Here is a 22365-nt window from a genome sequence, read left to right as displayed (position 1 = left end):
AGTGCATTGTTACTTCCTCGTGTGGACCCTGCAGGCATGAACTAAGATTCCTAGTTTGTGTTAACATAGTTCTCTTCAAACAGGACTTCTAATTTATGCCCGCAGTGTCCGCACGGGGGTGTGAGAGTGCACACGGCTATTCAAGCCCACCATAATCTGTACGGTGGCACGCAGGACACTGTAACATACTGTAGATATAGCCTTAAGATACATCTACAGTGCACACTTTTTGGGCAGCATCTGGGGTACATCCCACAGAACTCCCCTAGCACAGGTAAAAATAAATAGCATTAAAGCTGGCGAAACATGGCTTAGGCAAGTAAAGACATGTCTGAAGGGTATGGGTATGTATGCGAGTGTGTACCCGACATGCTCTTTACTCGCCAACGTCATGTCTCCTCGTCTACACTGCTAAAAATAGCTGTGTCCCACTTCTGGTGCCTTTCCTGCCACAGGAATAGATTTCCCTCAACAAGGGAAGGCTCTGGCGGCAGGAGGTAGTGGAAAAAAGTTTGGGTAGCTTCCTGCTGCAGAATAGGAAAGGCTCTGGCAGGGGGGAGAGGTTCCACCAGCTCCCTGCTGCAGGAGCATTTCCCTTGCACGGGGAAAGGCTCCGGCAGGGTAGGGGCAGCAGGGAAAGGCTCTGGCAAAGGCCCACCTATCCCCACTGACTCTCCCAACCAAAACCTTTCACTGACATGTGTAGCTACAAATGACAGTGTGAACGCAGCCTGCTTTTCACTGCAGTGTATAGCTACACATACACTACATGCCACCACTGGTGATGTGTAGTGTCGGTGTAGCCAACAGCTTCTGTCAAAATTAAAGTAATGTACAGTGTACGTTAGCTCTCTGTAGAATACGTGGAATATTCAGTAGGCCAGATGAAGCCTAAGAATCAAATATTCGGTCAGGGTGTTTTGTGTCAGATTAAAGACACACTGGTTTTAGGGGCCTGGTTCGTTTGCAGTACTTGCTTCATTTTGCAACTTGCAAAACTCTTTCCAAAGACAGGAAGCGTATTGTTTTGGGAAATGGGATGCAGCACATCAGTGTATGAAACTTTCAAGCCAAGCAGCAAAGTGTGTTTTTGTGACACCAAAAGAAAGTCGTCATTATGGAGGTGCCAGTAGCAAGTTCATAGTTAAAGTTGTGTTGAGTTTTGCACAAAAAGTAGAGATTTAGCCTCTTGATTATGTCACACATTTTCACTTCCATATATTCTGTGTAAAACAGTTGCTGTCTGATTTTTTACTCGGATGATTTGGCTGGTTTTTGTGGCTTTCCTCCGTCGTTTTGTTCCTCTTCTGTTAATGGAGCCCTTTGGTTTGTGCACAGAAGGAATACTAGATTTGTATGTCAGTTGGGGATGATTGCCACTCATGTATCCCAGCCTGGGTTATATCAGAGGACACCAGCCGGTTTCTACGTCTCACAAATTAAACCAGTTCTTCATCTTGATGATGACAGTCTGCTGATGCCCTTTTAAAAGGACTAATACTCAACAGCAATGGTCCAGAGTTCCATTGTTCACAAAGCACTTGTTGCTTCAGGCTCTACTACTTTTCTGCACTAATGGCCAATATTTGCTGTGGTAGTTCTTAAGAGAGTAGACTTTTTTAAAAAAAAAAACATCTGCAGAGCTTTGGCCTATTGTTATAGATGTTTCTAAAGGTCAATTTTTGAATAATTCTGGCCTTTTTTTCCCCTTGCATTTCTTTTTTTAATATAAAATACCAGCCTGGGCAAAGCAGAAATTTTCCCTTCTGTAATTATTAATGGTTTTGTAATTAGGGGGTGAGGGGAGCTGAAGAATCTCCCTGCAAGGCTGAAACTTGTTGCTGGTCCAGAATTTCCATATAAAAGTATCCAGTGACTTTTGCACCAGTTAAAGTGAATTAATAACTGCTGCCTGGCCAGCTCCCAGCTCCTATCTTGTCCTAAGTGCTTGGGTTTTTATTGTAGAGATCAGCTGAGGAAGTGACATTTGGGTCTGGATTTGGTTTAGGCTAGGGTTTGAAATACAGGTTCAAGGCCAAAGCAGGGCTTGAGTTTGAATTTGACAGCACTGAAATCTCACAAGCTGTTCTGACAGGATGTCCGTTCCAGGACAGCAGAAATCTTATGGAATCATTTGAGAATTTTTGAGAGTTTTCTGCCATCATGTGTGGTGGGGAAATCACAGTATTATCTGTTTTTGAGAGATTTTTAGCTCCATCAGAGCTAGGCCCAGAACCAGAATTGGAGGGGCAGGTTTGACTCAAGGGAATCCAATCCTACCCCACTTCCAGAAGTGCGAAGGGATTCAGATTTAGAGGTTCTTCCCTCTCATAAAAGGTTTTTGTTGTTGTAGTTTCCAGGAACTTCATTTGTGAGATGTGTACAGGGTTAGAGGGGCCAAGGGGATTACCTAAAGTGGGGTGGGGCTATTAGTACTTTTAACTCAAATAATTGGACTGTAATATTTCTAGCTTTTTGCTTACTTGGGTCTCTCCTGCTTTATTAGTCATGGAGACTTATGCTATCCACTAAAGTGATGGCAACTCATTGTAAAAGCATTTTCTCGCTAGACAGTATACCAAACAGAAGTGGCACTAGCCTTGTAAGAGACTTCCCAACCTCCTAACTAGAGTACGTATAGGAAACCTTACGTGTGTTCAACCTCAGACAAGTTCTGACTTTGCATGTCCTGGCAGTCTAGCGGGATTGCTATCATGGCAATGCTTTCAGCCTTGGTCAGGCCCAGTGGCATCACTTCACTCAATTCAAGAGCATCATTGAGCAGCAAGGTTAGGGATTCTTGACCAGCCCTCCTGTGGCTGTGAGGATCACAGGAGATGTTACTACAAGCATGAGCAAGGAAAAAGGGATGTTGTATCAAACAGGAAGGAGACGAGTTCTGAGGCAAGAAAGAGACAGAAAGTTCTCTGGGTCCGTTGCAGTTTTTTCCCTTGATCCGAGATGTGATCATCTTTATGTTTTTACACAGCACAGCAGGTTTTTGTCTTTCTGTTTCATATGTACAGGAAATTGTGGGAAGTCAACAAAAGAGCATAAACCCTAACGCCCATTACCGCTGTGAGACACATTCAACATGCATGCACATCCTTCCATTTAGCAGACACATATCTGTGAACTTAATGATGATTTGGGCCTTTTTGTTTGTTCATTCAGGGGTTTTGCTATTTCGGGTTTTATTAGAAGCCTTTTAAATATATTTTGCAAACTAAATATTTAAAATGGATTTCCCTGTCTAGACAAAAGTGACCAGGTATATTTGCTGAATCTAGTTACATTGAGTTTCATCTGAATGTTTTTAGGCTGGGGATTTTCAAGGAGTTAGTTAGTAACCAAAATCCCATTATAAATCAGTGTGTGATGGACATGTTACTCCCTGCGCCCCCTTTGTAGAGCCCAGCGTTAATGGACAGCTTATCTCCAGGATGATTAGGACAAAATCTGATGCACTGAGTGATTGGCTAACTCAGGGCATTAGGATGTGGAGCTTTTTCACCTCCAATCGCTGGGTCATGTGCAAGCCGGGTTGGTATTAAATAGTGAGTTGAGAGTTGTTACCCTTGGAACGTATCAGTGGCCTATATGAAATGAACTGAGGAATTCAGTCTAGGTGGACAAGAGTCTAAATCGCAAACCCGGTGTCCGGACTCTCATTCCTGTTACCTTCTCTGGCGTCTCTGCAGAGTGGTGGAAGATATAAATATAAAGCAGTGATCTTTTTTCATACTCGTGCAAGATTTTTTTCCCTGTTCCTTTCCTGCATCTGGTTTCCTGTCATTCTTGCTCTAATTAAGATGATGTTTGTGTTTAAGGAGAATCTTTTGCTGTTATAATCGACCCCTACTTCTGCCTGCCTGTGAAGTCATAAGTCTTCAAGCATGTGCCTAGTTGTTCAGTGGCTCCTGTTCACCCCCTTATTTTTCATCTAAAGAATAACAAGCATTTTTGTTTGTGTAATTTGGGGATAGTATGCTATTGATTTTTAAGTAGAACTCCCAATCAGTTGAAATCTGTGTGGAAATCTTGTTAATAATCAATCAATCAGATGGCCTCGTTATCATGGAAGGCAGCACATTTGGCAATATCTAGAGCTGCTCTTCTAGTATATGAGTGGAAGTGACAATCCCTAATTACTCCACAGTCTCGCATAGAAATGTAAGAGGAAATCAAAAGGCAAACTTCTGACCTGGCTTTTTGTGTGTGTGTTTTCCCACTTTACAGACTGCAATGCAATTGTTCACAAAGGCTGTAAGGAGAGTCTCGTATCCTGTGCAAAAGTCAAAATGAAGGTGAGAGGCTTCATGTCGTCTGCTGAACATAACATTTATTTTGAAGTGTTTTAGCATGCAGACATCTTTTGCAACGTGTGCAGGAATGGAATTTCCAGTCTGCTGGACATAACGTCATAATCCCCTGTTATGAGGGATCATTTTCCTCAACTCTCCTGAAATTTATGATACTCGCCCAAATTGTAGATTAATTCTGCTTCCCTTGTCTGATGTGACTAGGGAAAAATCATATTCTAAGTTTTGTAAAATGCAATTCTGTTTGTTTAGAGCCATGGGAAGACAGGGATGGGGACAAGTGGTGGAGGAAGAGGGAAACAAGGACTGGGACTTGGAGCCGAGCACAGGGGAGGGGGAGGAGATTGCTCATCTCCCTCTAGTGACTGTCCCATATAAAGGATGCCAACCTACTACTGCTGTGAGTTACCATGTGAGCCCAAGTGACAGGTCTGTGCTGTGGATCTAAAGACTCCAGCAATGCTGCTGATTTTATATATATAATATATATATGTATAATATAATATGGGAGTCAATATGGTTTCACAATATAGAATTTGTTTTTTCGGTTTGATTTTAAAAAAAGCTAGGAAATTACTTACAAAAAAGCCTACTGTATGAGAACATTGTGGTTGAAAAGTCAAGCACTCAAAAGTTAGGAAATGCCAGAATTAAGGTTTGCCCTCTGCAAACTTAATTTTCCTTCTTGTGCATATGCATGATGATACAGTTTTTACATGATCACATACTATATTTCCACAGGACCCCCGCTTCATTCAGTGCAGAGGATGGACAGTGCTCAGGAAATTAATCAGACTTGTGTAGTTAGTGTGTCTGCTGTACTTAGGATTCCTGGCCTCATTTGTTGTAGAACTTGGAAGGTGTGTGGTGAATGAGGCTGGGGCTTTCAGGAAGAGGAAGGATAGTCTTTTTGTTTAGTCATTCGAATGCCACCCAGCCTCTGCCACAGAGTTCCTTTGTGATGCTAGACAAGTCACTTAAACCAAACTTTTCTAACGTGACCCTTGTGTCCTTCCCTTTCTTGGTGCCTAACTTGAGATCCTGAGATCTGATTTGCAGAATTCCAACTGAAGTCAGTGGGAGCTCTGTTCTGAAGAGATAAAGTGCTGTGTTCTCTGAAGAATCAGGCTACGGGCATCTCAAATCGGACGCCCACAATTAATGGACGCTTTTGACATTTCTGCTTCCATGCCTTAGTTCCCTATCAGTAAAACGGTAAAAAAAGAAGAAGAATTGAGTAAACTACTCTAACCTACACTCCATATTCCCCAAATCAGAAGAGTTTGCCCATATTTACTCTCCACTACACTCCTAGGAGTAATAATACCTTACCTCATGGGGTGTGTGAAGATCAACTAATTAACATTTGTGAAACACTCAGGTGCTACAGCACCATTGAAAAGGCCATCAGGAGATTAATACTTCTCTCTGCAGGATAGGATTTGAACAGGGTGCAGTAAGCACAGCGCGGAGCCATGCATTGAACAACGAGGATAACACAGATATTGAATAGCAGTTTGTTAATGGAGCACCCCTTGTCCTGTGCACCTCTGTGTGACCCACGTGAGCATGTACCATCCCCACCGAGCAACTGAGCATGCTGCAGCCCACAACTGCACTGGATTTCCCCTGCTATTGCTCCTCCTGGTACCAGGGGCCGCTGTGGCTATGGGCACAGGAACCCAGAGCAGGAAGATACTCTCTCCTGTGCCCTCCACACTCCCCTGGCAGCAGGGGAAAGAGGCCCATCTGGAGTACAGCAGGGAGAGGAGTTGGGCCTGGGTGTGGTGGGCACAGTGAGCAGGGAGATTGGGATGAGGTTGCAATGAAATATAGAATAGCTCCCCAGTCTGTGAGCACCATCCATCCTGTGCACTGAATGAGGCATGGATCCTCTTAAAAAAAAAAATAGCATCTGATCCTGTAATTAGACTACAACATAATGCATGTGCACCATGGAGCCAAATTAAGGTTACATGGACAACCTTAATTTTGGCATTTCTTAACTTTTAAGTGCTAGACTTTGCAGCCTTAATATTCTTTCAAGGCAGTTTTTGTATGTTAATATAGCTGAGCGCCTCTGATTGGAATTCATGGTTCTCCCATGTGTGGGGAGCTCCTTTCCCATCCTGGTTCACCAAGCCACCATGCTCTTCTTGTTCAAGTCTTTCGCTCCTGTCCAATGTTCCCTCTAATTTTTGACAGGCCGTGTGCTCAAAAAGTTTCTTCTGTGCAAATTATTGTGCTTCTGTGCAAATTTTTGTGCACGTGGTGTTTTGCCATGTCCGTGGGGGTTTAGGATCTGTGTGCGTGTGCACACGCACAACTTAGAGGGAACAGTGCTGTCCTGTCTTTCAATCATAAGCTGTTTGAGGCAAGGACTGCGTTCACTGTGCTGAGCACATAGTTACATTTAACAGCTAGTCACTACAATTATGTATACTGTTCCCTCAATGATCCTTTTGGCTTTAATACACTTCAGCTATCTAGCAATATCAGGATTATTGTCTCCCTATTTTACTTCTTATTGCAAATATTTCTCCATATTTGATTGCATACTTTGTGATGGCTCGGACTGTATCACCCTGCTGAAGATAATGCTGCTTGTAGATGGGCACTGTATCTAGGATCTAAGCTGTTCTGAGGGAACTCAGAATGGTGTTACTGCGTAATTAAAGTAAGGTGTCTGTGGATATACACGGCCCTTTATTTATGTTGGGAGCGGGAAAAATTAAACCTATCTCTTTTTCTTTCAGCTACAAAAAGGGATGCTTCAGGCACACGATACCTCTTCGTTACCCACAGTAATTATGAGAAACAAGAGTAAGAAGCCTTCCCTTTCCTCTTTTTCTGGTGTAGCTCCTTAAAAGTTGCTATTTTTCATTGTATTCAGTATAATCTTTTACCCTCGTGTTCAACTGTTACCCATTTCAATACGATGAAAGATAAAACAGTTTAGGATACAGGAATAAAGTGATTATATCCTGTGTGATACGGAACATTTGGGATTTTAGAGGCATTGCTCATGTTGTGCAAATGGTTGGGCCAGTTTTGTGGTACCCATATAACCTTATGCAGATACAAGCTATAGAAGAAAGAGGCCATGTTTTCAGTATTGGAGACACAGTATTTTTAGTGGTCCAGCTCCTTTCTGTTGTTTACACAATGCAATGGAGCTAGATTTTGGCTGTAGCTGGCCAGCTGAGAATTCTCCTGGAGCGAGTAAGCTCTCGGCTGGAAAGATGACATCATAGGTGTTACCTGCGTTATTCATAAACTGTGAGAATGTTTAAAACAACATCGAACTGAGTGTTTTGTTCAATGGGGAAGTTAAAATGGAAGGGGTAGTTCCAAACTGGGCCATTTCAGTAAGCTGCTTTTGTCAGATGGACCAGCAGCATCACTGTGGGAAACAGGAAGGCTGAACAGGGAAAGAAAAAAGAGGGAGTGAGATGCGGGCGCTAGTGATGATGTGAAGAGATGACCAAGCCCTTCTGCATAACTGGAGGATCTTTCTCTCTCCATCGTGTGAACCAATGGATAGTCAGAAACTCAGTCCTAAGGGGGTCAGGGCAAATGGAGGGTTGGAAGAGCTCAAAGGAGGTAATAAGAGCACCAAGACGAGTTGCTGTAAGTGACTGTTTCGGTCATTTTGTAATGAAGTTCTGCTCAGCTTCCCATGAGAGTGTTTCTGGACTTGTGTATTCCACCCAACCCTCCCTTCCAGCAGGCACTATAGTGAGGAGTCAAAGGTCTTTCTTCCGACATTAGGAAAGCCCAGTGTTCCATTTGGTGCTCTGGTCACCACTTCCCTGCACAGGAACACAATCGAACAATTGAACAGTCTCACAGAAGATGATGACTGAGCATTTACATTGTTCATTTTTTCTATATTGCCGTAGAAGTTATTTATACATAAGAATATTGTGTCTTAAGAGTTTGGAACTGCCCAGATAGGTCAAACAAATGTAAATCACATTGGTGTTCAGTGTAGGCTCCAGACTTACCTGGGGACTACTTCTGAAGTCTTACTCAGGCAGAACTACTAAAGTGAATGGAAATTATGTCCTGAGCAGGGATATCTGGAATGGGCCCTGTGTTAACAAACCAGTAAAGACAGAGAATGAGGCTAAATTTCAGTGGAGCTATGACAGTTGATACCAGTTGAAGAGGAGATTATTTCTCAGCAAAGAGGAAGTGAATTTTGAGAATCTTGCTTGGTCGAGTCATCATAATGCGTTAGCAAGGAGTTTGGATGGTGTTTCTTATCAGATACGTGGCATTTCTCTTCTAGCCTCACAACCTAAGGAGCGCCCTCGGTCTGCAATACTTGCCCCTGATGAAAGCACCGTAACCTCAATATTCAATAACAGGAGATCACAGCAGACTACAACACTTTCAAAAAGCGTCTCAATACAGAACATTGCAGGGTAAGCCTCTGTGTGTATGTGTGGTATACATACAGTATGCATAGTGTAAGCAACCTACATTATTCCCCATATTTCATTAGGAATACATTTATGGGTGTGTGTCATGTATATTGATGTATAAAATATCACAACATATACAGAAAAACAAATACCACATACTGTCTGAGGAAAGGGGTCAAGATGCAGTTGCTGTGGGAACTATAACTTCAAATTTCCTGTGTGTTGGGAATGAAAATTTTCAGAAGTTTGCATGTAATGCAGCCGTTCAGAACTCAAGCTAGTAGAAGCTGCATACCATCACACATCATCATGCATTTTGTATATATGTATAAAATAATTACACACACACAGAGTGCTGCTATACATAGAGTTTCCATGATCATTAATTCTTCCATTTTCCCTAATACCAGTGATTTTAGAAAACTGTGTTGGATATGTGTTTGCAGAGCTGCGAAGGGGAAAATTATCAAAAGGCTTAGTTTAGAAAAACATCCACAAGATTAACTGCTTATCCAAATGTTAGATGAATTTCATTCAACTAGAACTTTGCATGTGCAGACTCTCTTGAGAGATTTCCGATATTCCTCAGCATTAGCTGAGCTGGAAATACAGTATCTTGAAAATAAGGCGGTAGAATGGCAATACAAAAATGAAAATAATTAAATTAAGTTTACCAAACTCTTTCAGACGTCAAATGTTCACTTCAGGTTTTAGGGAAATGATTATTTCAGTTAGAAATGTAGATGATCCAGTTTGTTGAGCCCTAATTTGTAGTTATTAGCATTATATATAAAATATATAAATACATGCGCACACAATACGTATACCTGTGCATAATCGGCAACACTTAGTGCAGCTTTCAGTTTTATTTAAAATTATATTTGTTCTGTGTACTTTAAAAAGTGATTGATTTGAATGTTGGAGTCCTGAATGGGGTTCTGCATTTCCTTTTTTCTGCAGAGTTGGCAATGATGAAAGCATAGTACATACTTGGAAATTCCTGTCACAGTCAACAGACTCTTTACATAAAATCAGCCGGGTGAATGAATCCACGGAGTCGCTAACTGATGAGGGTAAGAGATCCCAGTGTATTCATCCAAACACTGAAGGAGATCCCATTGTATTCATCCAAACACAGAAGCATGGCAGATAACTGGTTCTTGCTTGTCTTGTAAACCAGAGTTCAGTATACACGATAGTTGTGGGCTTGTTTGGTGCAACTAGCAAGTAACCTATAAAAGTACTTTGCATTGTTTGGTAGTTACCCAGTAAAATTCGATATAATTGTTTCCATGTTTGTAAATGAGAGTAGATATGGTGTTTGTGGCATTCAGAACAAAGCCTGAAGCTGTAGAAAGCCAATGGGAATTTCAGATGGGACCAGACATCTCTTTATGCTGCTTTTATGCAGGTGCAGACATGAATGAAGGACAACTCATGGGGGACTTCGAGATGGATTCCAAGCAGCTGGAGGCAGAATCCTGGAGTCAAGTAGTGGACAGCAAGTTTTTGCGGCAGCAAAAGAAGGATGTCGTCAAACGGCAAGATGTCATATATGGTGAGATGTGTATTGGTTAAAGAGAAGTGATCCAATTTAGTTTGTAGAAACCTCTAGGTTTGGATGGTCTGTTCATATCTTTTAGTTTGTGACTAATTTGGAAATGTTAAGTCAAAGGGAGTTTGCCATTGACGTCACTGGGGCCAGAGTTTCACTCTTGGTGTTTACTAGAAATGAAGACCTCCAATACCATCTTACTAAGCTTTGGAATTCTGGATTTCACTTACCTTGAACCATCCAAACAAATTGTATCTCCTGGTTTGTCTGGTGATGACCTTTATACACAGTTATCCATGAGTACAGAGTAGTCAATTATTTGTTTTAGCATCTTCTCCCCCTTGATATAAGAGTCCTCTTGTGCTGCACAGAAAAATAACTATATTGAGAGGAGCAACATAGTGTTTTGGTATTGTTATCTGTCCTTCTGCAGTGTTCAGATTCCAGCACAATGGTCCCCAAACTTTTTACCTTGCGCCCCCCTTGCTCCCTGCCCTGCCCCGCAACTGCAGTTGGGAGCCGGGCGCTGAGACTGGGGCCAGGTTCGTGGCTGGGAGCAGAGCAGCAGCTGGGCTGGGACCGGGAGCAGAGCCACAGCCGCTCCAGGGGCCAAGACCAGGCTGCGGCTGGGGCCAGAGCGGGGCCGGGTGGCACTCCCTTCTTCCCTGTGTGGAGTTGGCTCAGGCCCCACTTCATGCTCTACCCTGCCCTCCTCCCAAATGTTCCTCCATGCCCCCCCCCAGGGGGGCAGGCCCCAAAGTTTGTGGACCTGTGTTCTAGCAGTAATGAGAGCGAGCACTTGTTCATATGAACAGAGTACGGGGAGGGCTGATCCACCCCCAAGCTAAGCCCTACCATGCACTTTGTAAAGAAAAAATGTTTTCACGTTGATGATCTAATCAGTAACTATTAAGAGGTAAAAAAAGAATGAAACTGGTATATATCAATGGTATTGGTGTTGCATTTAATGTATTATAGACTGTTTTCCCCGAGTTCACATGTATAAATCCCAGTAACAGTAGTGCAAGTAACACACATGTCAGAATGGGGAATTATGACCCCATAGCACTTCATTACATTGTTAGCTTCTATGAGCCCTTCTAACCAGCTAGATCTGGTGAATGCCTTTCCTTGTCTTAGCAATGCCAAGTACTCTGGGTTGATACAGCGCCTTGTCCTAGAGGATAATAATTTTGACCCATGTGCTTCCTCTGTTGGACCTGTCCTTGTCTCATGCAGAACTGATGCAGACAGAGATGCATCATGTCCGCACTCTGAAGATCATGAGTGATGTGTACAGCAGGGGGATGGTGCAGGAGCTGCAGTTTGAACAGCAAATGGTGGAAAAGGTCTTTCCTTGCCTGGATGACTTGCTGAACATCCACAACCAGTTCTTCCAGCGGATTCTGGAGAGGAAGAAAGAGTCCCTGATGGACAAAAGTGAAAAGAACTTTGTTATCAAGAGGATAGGAGACATCCTGGTGAATCAGGTGAGTGGTGAGAGACACCTGCGTGCCCTAAGCACAAGACTGCAAGCCAGGAACTCCTGACTGACAATTCTCTCTCTTAGGGCAGGTCTACGCTTAAAACACTGCATTGGTACAGCTGCGCTGCTGTAGCGCTTCAGTGAAGATGCTCTGCGCTGACGGGAGAGCTCTCTGCTGTCAGTGCAGTTAATCCACCTGAGCCAGAGGCGGTAGCTACATCAGTAGGAGATGCTCTCCCACTGGCCTAGCGCTGTCTACACACTACACATCGTGCTTAGGTCGGTATGGATTTTTCACACCCCTGAGCGACATAGTTATTTATACTGAAGTGGTTCTGTAGTGTAGACCTGCCCTTATGCTGTCTAACTGGTGGCCCAAGGTGAGTCGCACTCCTCTTTGGGTATGTCTACCCAGCAAAGAAAAACCCGTGTCTGGCCCATGCCAGCTGGCGCTGGCTTGTGGGGCTCAGGCTGTGGGGCTGTTTCACTGCTGTATAGACTTCTGGGCTCCAGCCTAAGACCAGGGTCTAGGACCCTATGGGGTGGGAGGGCCCCAGAGCTTGGGTTTTTCTTTGCTGTGTAGACATATCCTTTGTGCCTCCGCTTCCCCGCTTATACAATGGAGATGACAGTAATTGTCCATCTTTGTCAAGCACTTAGAGATTTTCAGGTGAAAGGGTTGCTGTCAGGGTTGATGCCTGTTTTGTTTGTTTATGCCTCATGGGCAGAAAATCATCAGCGCTGGTGACGGTACAGACTGTAGTGTATGGGACTAAGCTGGGAAGCAGGGGATCTGGATTCCACTTCCTGGGTCTGCTGCTGATTTGCTCTGTGACTCTGGGCAAGCCGCTTCACACCTCTGTAGCTCTTTTTCCCTCCCTCTGTCCATCTTGTCTCTTTGGCGTGCCAGCTCTTTGTGGTAGGGTCTCTCGCTCTGGTCTCCATTCTTTAAATTCCATCGATCTAGTTTTTTGAAAGCTACACTTCAGGCTAGATTTGTACTGACTGTGTAGCCGTCCTTTTCAGTGATGGGTGATGGGTGATGCCAAGTGACTGATCCCAAGAACTCAGTGAGGGGCCAAAAGTTTGTTCATGTCTTGCAGTTTTCCGGTGAGAATGGGGAGCGAATGAAGAAAACTTACGGCAAATTCTGCGGGCACCACAACGAGGCTGTCAGTTATTTCAAAGACCTGCAGTCAAAAGAGAAGCGTTTTCAGGCATTCATCAAGGTAGGAACTGGTGGGGGATTTGTGGCTGACCCCCACAGGGGGTGCATACTGCACGTTGGCACATCTTGGAGGGCGCTTCAGTGGCAGTGTTTTAATTTACGTCTTGTCTTTTTAGAAAAAAATGAGCAGCACGGTGGTGAGGCGCCTGGGGATACCTGAGTGCATCTTACTAGTAACTCAAAGGATCACAAAGTATCCCGTGATACTACAAAGAATATTACAATATACCAAAGGTAGAGCCTGTTCCTTTTCCTAAGCACATTTGTTTCCTCTGTATCTTTCTCCAGGACCTTTCCCAGTAAAACCGCCTAACTCAGAATCAGCCAGCTAGCCCAGTGTTTAGTGCCCAGCTTACTGCTGTAATTAGAGACCTGGATTTCATTTCTTCCAACAGGGTTTCAATCCTCAGGCTAGACAGGCCTGAGAATGCTGCAGAGATACAGCACTCAGCCCCTGTAGAAGTGAAGTGCCTTGGTAGGTTCATCACTACAGCGATCTCTAGCTAATTATGGAGCAACATGCATGGACTCCAAAGACTCCTGTCTTGTCCACTTCGGATAGTGGCTGAGATAAAGGGCCTTGGGGAAGGGGCAAAATAAGGAAGAATAAGATTCTCAGATCTCCAAGAGGATTCACACACTCGCTTTGAACGTTTCTTCCATCCCAGGAATCCTACATTACCATACTTCTAAATACTGTATTCAAAGAACTTGGCCTCGAATATGACTCTTCATGAGTTATTTGTGATCAAGTGGTTACAGGTGATAGGTCCGCAATCAACTCTCTCACATATTTCTCTGTGTCACATAAGCACCTCTCTGATTCTGCATGATCAACCCCCTATCAGGAGTGGCCACAGAATCTTAATGCCAGAGGGGATCAGGGTTAGAATGGTAGAAACATGTGGGAATAGCCTGCAGAGCACATGCTCGCTTTGTTCTTGATTTCTCTCAGTCTCTCACTTAGAGAGCAAAAAGGCTCAGTTTACAGTTTAATCTCACCTGCTTTCTGCTGGTGCACTCTGTTTAATCTCTGTGGAAACCCTTTATTAGGTGAGGATGAGGTGTGGCTTATCTGTGCCACTTCATTTAAGATATGGTAAACTCCAGGGGTGTTTTTTATATGATTTCACCCACAAAATCCTCTGGAGAATGATGTATATGTAATGTTTTCTATTCCAGTTTATCAGCAGGTGTGCATCCTACAGATATGTCAGCTAACACTGATGAGCCAAGGAGTGGCAGAGACTGACCACTGTGTCTTTATAATCATTAATGTTCTGTAATTCATACCTTTCAAAAGTTTTCGTATATTTTGTTCATTTTTTATAAAGTAAATTTACGTTCCCAAGAGACATTATCCTCCTCATACATAGTCGTCTGTCTCACTGGTGTGGTTTATAGAAGTGTGAGTGAGCATCTCTGAATGTGAAACAATTTATTTCACAAATGTGTCACTTCATCAAGACCCAAACAGATGAAAATTTTGCCACTACCGGAAGGGGACCGTTAATCCAGACCCTTAAAACTCTCATTGCAGCTTTACTGAGTGTTCCGAAGCGAATCTGGTATTCAAAAATGGCTGCACCTGATATTCTCACATAAACGGCTATGTGCACAGGGCATTATGGGCGCGCGCCTGTTTTTATACACGTGGTCAGGCAGCCATGCACGTGCAGAGGCTGAAAATGGGGTCCTTATTTACGTTGTCCTAGTTTGCCATAGCTTATGCAGAGTATATTTCCTATGGTTCCCCGTCACTGTCTTGGTGTCTGTTTAAGGTTTGTGACAAACTTTTCATTTCTTCCAAATGGAACTTGTCTTAGGAAGATATTTTAAAATAGTGCATCCGTGTGCTATAGCGTTTGATGACTCACGGGTAAGGGAAAGGGGAGAAGTAAGAAGTTAGGCTCTGCATACTCACAATAAGGGTGAACTGAAATTGAAGTGTTTCTCTCTCACTCCTGAAGAAAACGAAGTGGAACATCAAGACTTGACCCAGTCACTAAACCTGGTTAAAGATGTGATTGCTGCAGTCAATAGCAAAGTCAACAACTATGAAAAGAAAACGCGTCTTACTGAGATCTACACCCGGACGGACAGCAAGTCCATCATGAGGATGAAGAGCGGCCAGATGTTTGCCAGGGAGGACTTGAGACGTAGGAAACTCATCCGAGATGGGCCTGTCTCACTGAAAAACTCAGCTGGGAGACTGAAAGGTGAGAAAATCCTACAAATCATGCACCCAAAGGACGTACCCTCCCTGTCTCCAGATGATGGCAGGGCTCATCCATTTTATAACCTGCCACTTCATTCCCTTTCCTTTGGCTTGGTGGTTCCTCTGCCTTTTACACAGGGTTTCTTCTGAAATTGCTGGTCCATTTATTATTCATATTATTTTATTGATTTTTCTGTTTCTAGAAAGGTGCTGTCAAAGTAAAAACCATGAAAAATCCTTCCCTGTGCTCCTAGTAACACCCTAGATTACTGCCACAAACATTTCTGCTATTTCTGTTACTGCTCACCATTGATGCTGCTTATTTATTTACCTTCCAAGCTTTGCCCAACAAGCTAAGTGATGAGTGTGATGGTGAATCCACCCCCAGGGAAGGGAAACCTTGCTCACTGTCATCTGGGCTTCACTTGCTCCTCAGCAGTCATGGAGGAGCTCATGATAGAACCAACCCCACTCTTCCAGTGGGCACCTCCTTGGGAGACGTGGGATCCAGACTAATAGAAAATTGGCCACCAAGAGTAAATTAAAAATGAGAGCAGCAGGGCGCAATAGTACCGTTGCTGGTGTGAATGGTGATGCACAGCTGTTCGCTGAGGGCTTGCAGTGGGAGGGCTTGCATGTTGTGGCTCCAAAGAATATCTTGATTGTAGAGGTGGAAGTAGAAGGGTTTTTACCTGTGCATCCCTCCATATTCTGTGCCATTAGATTCCAAATTTGATATGATCTGTTCTGAGGGTTTGGAGAGGGAAAGTTTGCAGATGGTTTCTAGGTTCCTAATAGGGCTGTCAAGCGATTAAAAAAATTAATCATGATTAATTGCATGATTAAAAAAATTAATTGCATGATTAAACAACAATAGAATACCATTTATTTTAAATATTTGTGGATGTTTACTACATTTTCAAATATTAATTTAACTTAGAACACAAAATACCAAGTGTACAGTACTCGCTTTATATATATTTTTGATTACAAATATTTGCACTGTAAAAAACAAAACAAAATTATTTTTCAATTCACCTCACACAAATACTGTAGTGCAATCTCTTTATCATGAAAGTTGAACTTACAAATGTAGAATTATGTACAAAAAAACCCCATCAGTACTACTTCTTGTTCAGCCAATCACTCAGACAAACAAGGTTGATTACAATTTGCAGGAGATAATGCTGCCCGCTTCTTGTTTACAGTGTCACCTGAAAGTGAGAACAGGCATTCACATGGCACTGTTGTAGCTGGCACTGCAAGATTTTTCGTGCCAGATGTGCTAAAGATTCATATGTCCCTTCATGCTTCAACCACCATTCCAAAGGACATGTTACCATGCTGATGATGGGTTCTGCTTGATAACAATCCAAAGCAGTGTGGACTGACGCATGCTCATTTTCACCATCTGAGTCAGGCGCCACCAGCAGAAGGTTGATTTCCTTTTTTGGTGGTTCGGGTTCTGTAGTTTCCACACCAGAGTGTTGCTCTTTTAAGACTTCTAAAAGCATGCTCCATACCTTGTCCCTCTCAGATTTTGGAAGGCACTTCAGATTCTTAAACCTTGGGTCGAGTGCTGTAGCTGTTTTTAGAAATCTCACATCAGTACCTTCTTTGCATTTTGTCAAATCTGCTGAGACAGTGTTCTTAAAACGAACATGTGCTGGGTCATCATCCGAGACTGCTATAACATGAAATATATGCAGAATATATTTAAAACAGTGCAGGAGACATACAGTTCTCCCTCCACCCCTCCAAAGGAGTCTAGTCATAAATTTAATTGACGCATTATTTTTTTAACGAGCATCATCAGCACTTTCAGGTGACATTGTAAACAAGAAGCAGACAGCAGTATCTCCTGTCAATGTAAACAAACTTGTTTGTTTTACCGATTGGTAGAATGAGAAGTAGGACTGAGTGGACTTGTAGGCTCTAAAGTTTTACACTGTTTTGTTTTTGAGTGCAGTTATGTAACCAAAAAAAATCTGCTTTTGTAAGTTACACTTTCATGATAAAGAGATTGCACTTCAGTACTTGCATGGGGTGAATTGAAAAATACTATTTCTTTTGTTTATCATTGTTACATTGCATATATTTGTAATCAAAAATAATAATATAAAGTGAGTCCTGTGCACTTGTATTCTGTGTTGTATTTGAAATCAATATTGAAAATGTAGAAAAATATCCAAAAATACTTAATAAATTTCAATTTATTGTTATAAGTGTGATTAATCACAATTAATTTTCTTAATCACGATTAATTTGTTTGAGTTAATCATCTGAGTCAACTGAGATTAATTGACAGCCCTAGTTCCTAGGAATGTTTGTGACTATGGACGGTGGTAAGGCAAATTATTTCTCTTGGTATTGTAATCTTTGGGTAGACGCTAGAGTTTACTTCATTGCCCTTCTCCAGTGCCTTAAAAATCCCATAGAAAAGCACCTGGAGACCCAGAATTTAGTCATTGAGGATTTTCAGCAAGGATTCCACAAGGTCAACTTCCCCACAATCAAGTCCTGAAGAACAAAAGGAATGAACTTAATTCTTAAGTACCAACTTTATAAAATGATAAAAAACATAATTAATAATAATAATAATTACCACGTAATTTCTGCAACATTACATGGTTACTTTATAATCCACATGTATTACCTTTACAGTTATACATAAACATAAAGAAAAAAAATTACAGGTCAGTCCCCACCGAAACACAGCGAGAAGAAACTCAGAGCTCCCAAAAGCTTAGGTTGAGTTCACCTGAGTCTCAGTTAGTCTTTGATCACCAAATCTATACAGTCCGCTGAGTCAAAACCAACATCTTGCCTCCACTTGCCTGTAGAAATCTTCAGTTGGAATCCATGCAGACTCTTCCTCCTCTGCTGAAATCACTCAGCTAGTCGGCTAACCAATTAACTAACCACTCAGTTAAGTTTATAGATTTAAAAAAATCCTGTTATAAGAAAACAAAACTGAGAATAGCAAAATATAAATGACTCTTTCCTCATTATCCCATTTAAGTTAAGGAATCATACTGGTTGAGACAATTTAAACTAAAACAGTTTAGCTAAAATTAAACAGCATTCAAAGTGTACAGTTAAAATAAAAGAAATTAATTTTCCCTCCCATTTTCCTCTCTATAATTAACACTGTCAGGGCTTCCCTGCTGGGTGAACTGCACCACCAATCTGCTGCAAAATGCTTCAGAGTTAGGGAAAACAGCCTGCTTTCTGCTCCTGGAGCTCAGCTTCTCCCAACCCACAGAGTGCACGTGGCCTGTTGCGAAGCAGCTGCCCTAACTACTTGCCCTCGTGAAGTCTGAGTCCAGCAACGGGGAACCTATTGAGCATACCCAAAACTACCACACCCAATTTCAGAAACTTCTGAGTGGAATGTTAATTGTGCATCTGCCTAGCAGCAGGGATGCAGACACAACTCATTCCTACCCAATAGATCTCTTAAAGAGATATCTCCCTATTTGGCATGTGGGTTACACTTTCATGAGATTTCTCAGCATACGTTTTATTATGCATTTCCTATAGAAATAATAGCTCCCACTACCAGAGCCTATAGCTAGCCAGTAGAGATGAGTCAGAAGTTCCAGATGGGAAAGCATCCAAAAGTTTAGAACCTGCTTACCCTAACTTCTGGGATTTGGAACTGGAGCCAGGAGAAACACAGAAATAGCTTTCCTTGAAGTATTTTGGTCTTTCCTCCTCTGCACCAAAAGCAGAAAGTGGAGTTGGAAACAAAAACAAACCAAAGTAAAACAAATCTTACCTGAACTTTTACAAACCTCCAAAGAGGTTTGGGTTTGGTTTGAGGCTTTGGCAAAAGTTTGGTTCGTATTTGATCTGAAAGGGATCTTGTTCCTCCAAAATGGCTGGAAGGAGTTACGCAGGGGATGAGTTAGCTTTTGAGTTTACCTCATCTGTATGTCACAAGGTCTCGTAGTGTATTACACAGAAACTCTTTGTGCGGTGGGGCTTGGGTGGGGCATCGCACTCAATACTTACTATGTAATTTTGTGATGTACTGTATCATGAGGCGATTTGGAAGGTAGCATGTGTATTTTGGGGAAATATCTTTGCTCTGATTCAGAATTTTCTCTTCATCCTCTTTGCATTTCTTTCTTTTCTCCTGCTTGAGTCAGATTCTCTCCTCTGAGGCACACCCGTTTGGCTCCTCGTGAATTCAGAGAGAGCCATATACATCTGTGGGCAGAGTCAACATTAGCTGCTGAAGTTAAAGTGCTTGGGGAAGAAACTGCAGCTGACAAGTGTTGTTACAAGTTAATTTGCATCACTCAAGAGAGGAGAGCAATGAAACCAAACAGATATTTTGCTTGAGGATAAAAATATTGATTATGTGAATGAATAGGGAATATGTTCAGTGAGCATCCCTTGCTTCCACTTCCCCAATCTTCCATGACTCTCAGAGGGCTTGTGGTTTGAAAAGAACATCCCAGCCAAGACTGAGTAGATATGATTCCATCTGACTTCTTTCAATGGTGATTTTACATTGTCCACAGGAGTCGCTATAGAGATAGAGGCCATTCTCTTTCTAGGAGCTGAGCATATTGCCTCTGCGATGCTTACAGTTCCTACTAACTAGGAAGCAAAACACAGCAAACAGCAGACTAATCCACTTTCTTAGGGTAGCCCAAATTATCGCTCTTATGCTCACCAGGAGCTCTAGCATGCATGGCATTGCTAAATAAAAGGTATTGGTAGGCACAAGAACCAGTGATTGACATAGATATATATTTGATGGTTAAACCTTGGTGTTTTTTCTCCGTTGTAGAGGTCCAGGCTGTCCTCCTCTCAGACATGCTGATATTCCTTCAGGAAAAGGACCAGAAGTATGTCTTTGCCTCATTGGTAAGGCTTTGATGTTTTCTCTTCCTTTCTTTTACATAGATGATCCTTACAATGAAAGCATGTCACTGCCTGCTACATTCCTTAGTTTTTATTGGACAGATCACTTTGCATGTAACAGTTTTGTTTCCTTAGCACACTCCATTATTTTCTATTGAAAACATGTCTTAATTTCTCCCCCACCCCACCCGCACTCGGTGATTTCTACAGTGATTTTGAACATTTGGTAATTGGCTCTGAAAATAAGCCTGTCATTGGATACATTTATTCTTCATCGGCCTGTGCAAATCCTGCTCACTTAGGAGGGAAGAACGTGAACTGTGTACAAATGAATCCCAGCAGAAAGAACAGACTTAATAAATCAATCTAAAAAGCAAAAAGCACAGGAACAAAAGCCTACTGCTGCAATAAAGTTCAAGAAGCTCACAAAGTAGCATGCTATAGGAATATATTTGTCATGGACCAGTTGATGTAAACAAAAACAGGAACTTTCAGAGAAAGTCCTAGATGAAAGAGACAGGCTATGAGACATGCTGACCTGATGAAAAAAAAATGCTAGTGGCCCCCAAACCAGTGAGTAGCCACGGGTCTGGCATGCATGCTTCAAAGAGGAGACTTTCTCTGTTCCTCTTGTTCTTCCCATTCACTGAACCACATTTCCAAACCCCCTGCTGCCAGGGCAGGGCATTTCCTAGCTCTTCAGCTGGCTGTGGTGCACACAAGGCTCATGCTGGCAAACTTCTGCTAAAGCACACACACAAATTGCTGGGATTCTGTAAAGACCACAAATGAGACCATTGGACTCTGCATGCCACAGGTGGGAAGAGAAGCTTTCAGTGCTAACAGACAGATTACACAGTGATATTACAGTGACCCTAACAGCATATTGCACATACTCTTCTGTGGAATCCTTGATGCAACAGTCTCACACAAATTTACGTAGCAGGAGTCGGTTTTAAGCTACAGAGAACAGGAAGGATTTTGGTGAGATCTGAAGAGAGGATGTGATGCAAGGGTTCTGAGGGAGGGAGAACAAAGGCGATGATAGTGAAACAGGGACCAGCAAGCCATACCGAGAGTGGTGATGTGGGGATAAAGAGTCCAGGAATAGAGAGCATAGGCAGCAGGATGTGAGATCAGAGCGAGTTCTTGGAGAATCTGGAAAACCACAAAGGCAATTTTGAATTGTATCCAGGGACATCTGAGGACAATTCCTCCTGAACTGACAGAGGGAGGTGACACCAGCATTCTGGGCACAGTGAAATAAATTACTCTCAGAATATACATATTTGGTGAGCCTCGCACTGTTTTTGGCCTGTAGTTGATAAAAGGTACTCACAAGTAGGAAGGAGGTGTGACTGCAGGCATTAGGAGCTTTTGAGCACTTATTGCCAGCCTAAAGCTCTGAGGCTTTTTGTTTGTCTTCTCACCAATCTCCTCTCATCTGAAGGACCAGAGATCCACTGTAATCTCTCTGAAGAAACTGATTGTACGAGAAGTGGCCCATGAGGAAAAGGGTTTATTCCTGATTACCACCGTAGTGAAAGATCCAGAGATGGTAGAAGTCCACGCCAGCTCCAAGGAGGAACGCAATAGCTGGATACAAATAATTCAGGACACAATTAACACCATGTAAGTTAACGCGCTATTTGTGTGGTTTAGATGTTTCTCACATGCTTTGTTGTGGTAGTAATTGAGGGGTACCTCTCATGCAGGGACAAAGATGAAGATGAAGGAATCCCGAGTGAATCAGAACTGGAGAAGAGAGTATTGGACACCAAAGCCAGAGAGTTAAAAGGTAAGGCTGCTGGGGCTCAGAGAATCATTGGGTGAAGTTTTGCAAACCTAATACTGAGTTTTGTGAAACTTTTTCATCCCTGATTTTAACCATGGGTTTTCAGGGAAGATGGAAGCCTGCACTTTGCAAACAATTAAAATCCTTGTTTGAAAGACAGTCTGTCATGGGTTGTAAGGCTGCCAGGGGCCAGTACCAAGGAAAGCTCTGAACCTCCAAAGTTTCAAATTTCGGTCCAAATCTAGAACCCCCAATTTTCAGTTGGGCTTCAAATTTGACAAAATGAGTTCTCCCCTCCTCACTGGGACTAAAACAGAACTGCAGCTGAAGTGAAACAACGATGTGTCCTTCAGGACAGGGAAATGACTTCCCATGGGGTGACGGCCTCCACTGGCGCCTTCAGAAAAGGCTGGCTTATAACTGTGGTGCAGTGCATGTGAGGCACTGGCAGAT

The 22365-nt window shown here is 42.6% G+C and overlaps 1 protein-coding gene across 1 annotated transcript in view; it reads left to right on the top strand.

Annotated features, from left to right (window-relative positions):
- Positions 1-22365, top strand: part of AKAP13 (A-kinase anchoring protein 13) — a 143883-nt gene that overhangs the window by 102875 nt on the left and 18643 nt on the right. The window contains exons 13-24 of the mRNA XM_077828001.1: positions 4240-4307; positions 7079-7145; positions 8617-8752; positions 9713-9825; positions 10164-10310; positions 11547-11797; positions 12897-13022; positions 13138-13255; positions 14992-15240; positions 20044-20120; positions 21568-21749; positions 21833-21915. Of these exons, the coding sequence (XP_077684127.1) occupies positions 4240-4307; positions 7079-7145; positions 8617-8752; positions 9713-9825; positions 10164-10310; positions 11547-11797; positions 12897-13022; positions 13138-13255; positions 14992-15240; positions 20044-20120; positions 21568-21749; positions 21833-21915 (1617 nt within the window). The remainder of the gene's footprint in view (positions 1-4239; positions 4308-7078; positions 7146-8616; positions 8753-9712; positions 9826-10163; positions 10311-11546; positions 11798-12896; positions 13023-13137; positions 13256-14991; positions 15241-20043; positions 20121-21567; positions 21750-21832; positions 21916-22365) is intronic.

Source organism: Eretmochelys imbricata, chromosome 10 (genome assembly GCF_965152235.1).
Source record: "Eretmochelys imbricata isolate rEreImb1 chromosome 10, rEreImb1.hap1, whole genome shotgun sequence".
Classification (NCBI taxonomy): Eukaryota; Metazoa; Chordata; order Testudines; family Cheloniidae; genus Eretmochelys; species Eretmochelys imbricata.
Note: the sequence above shows the minus strand (reverse complement) of the source record. Positions and strands in the feature narration are given on the sequence as shown.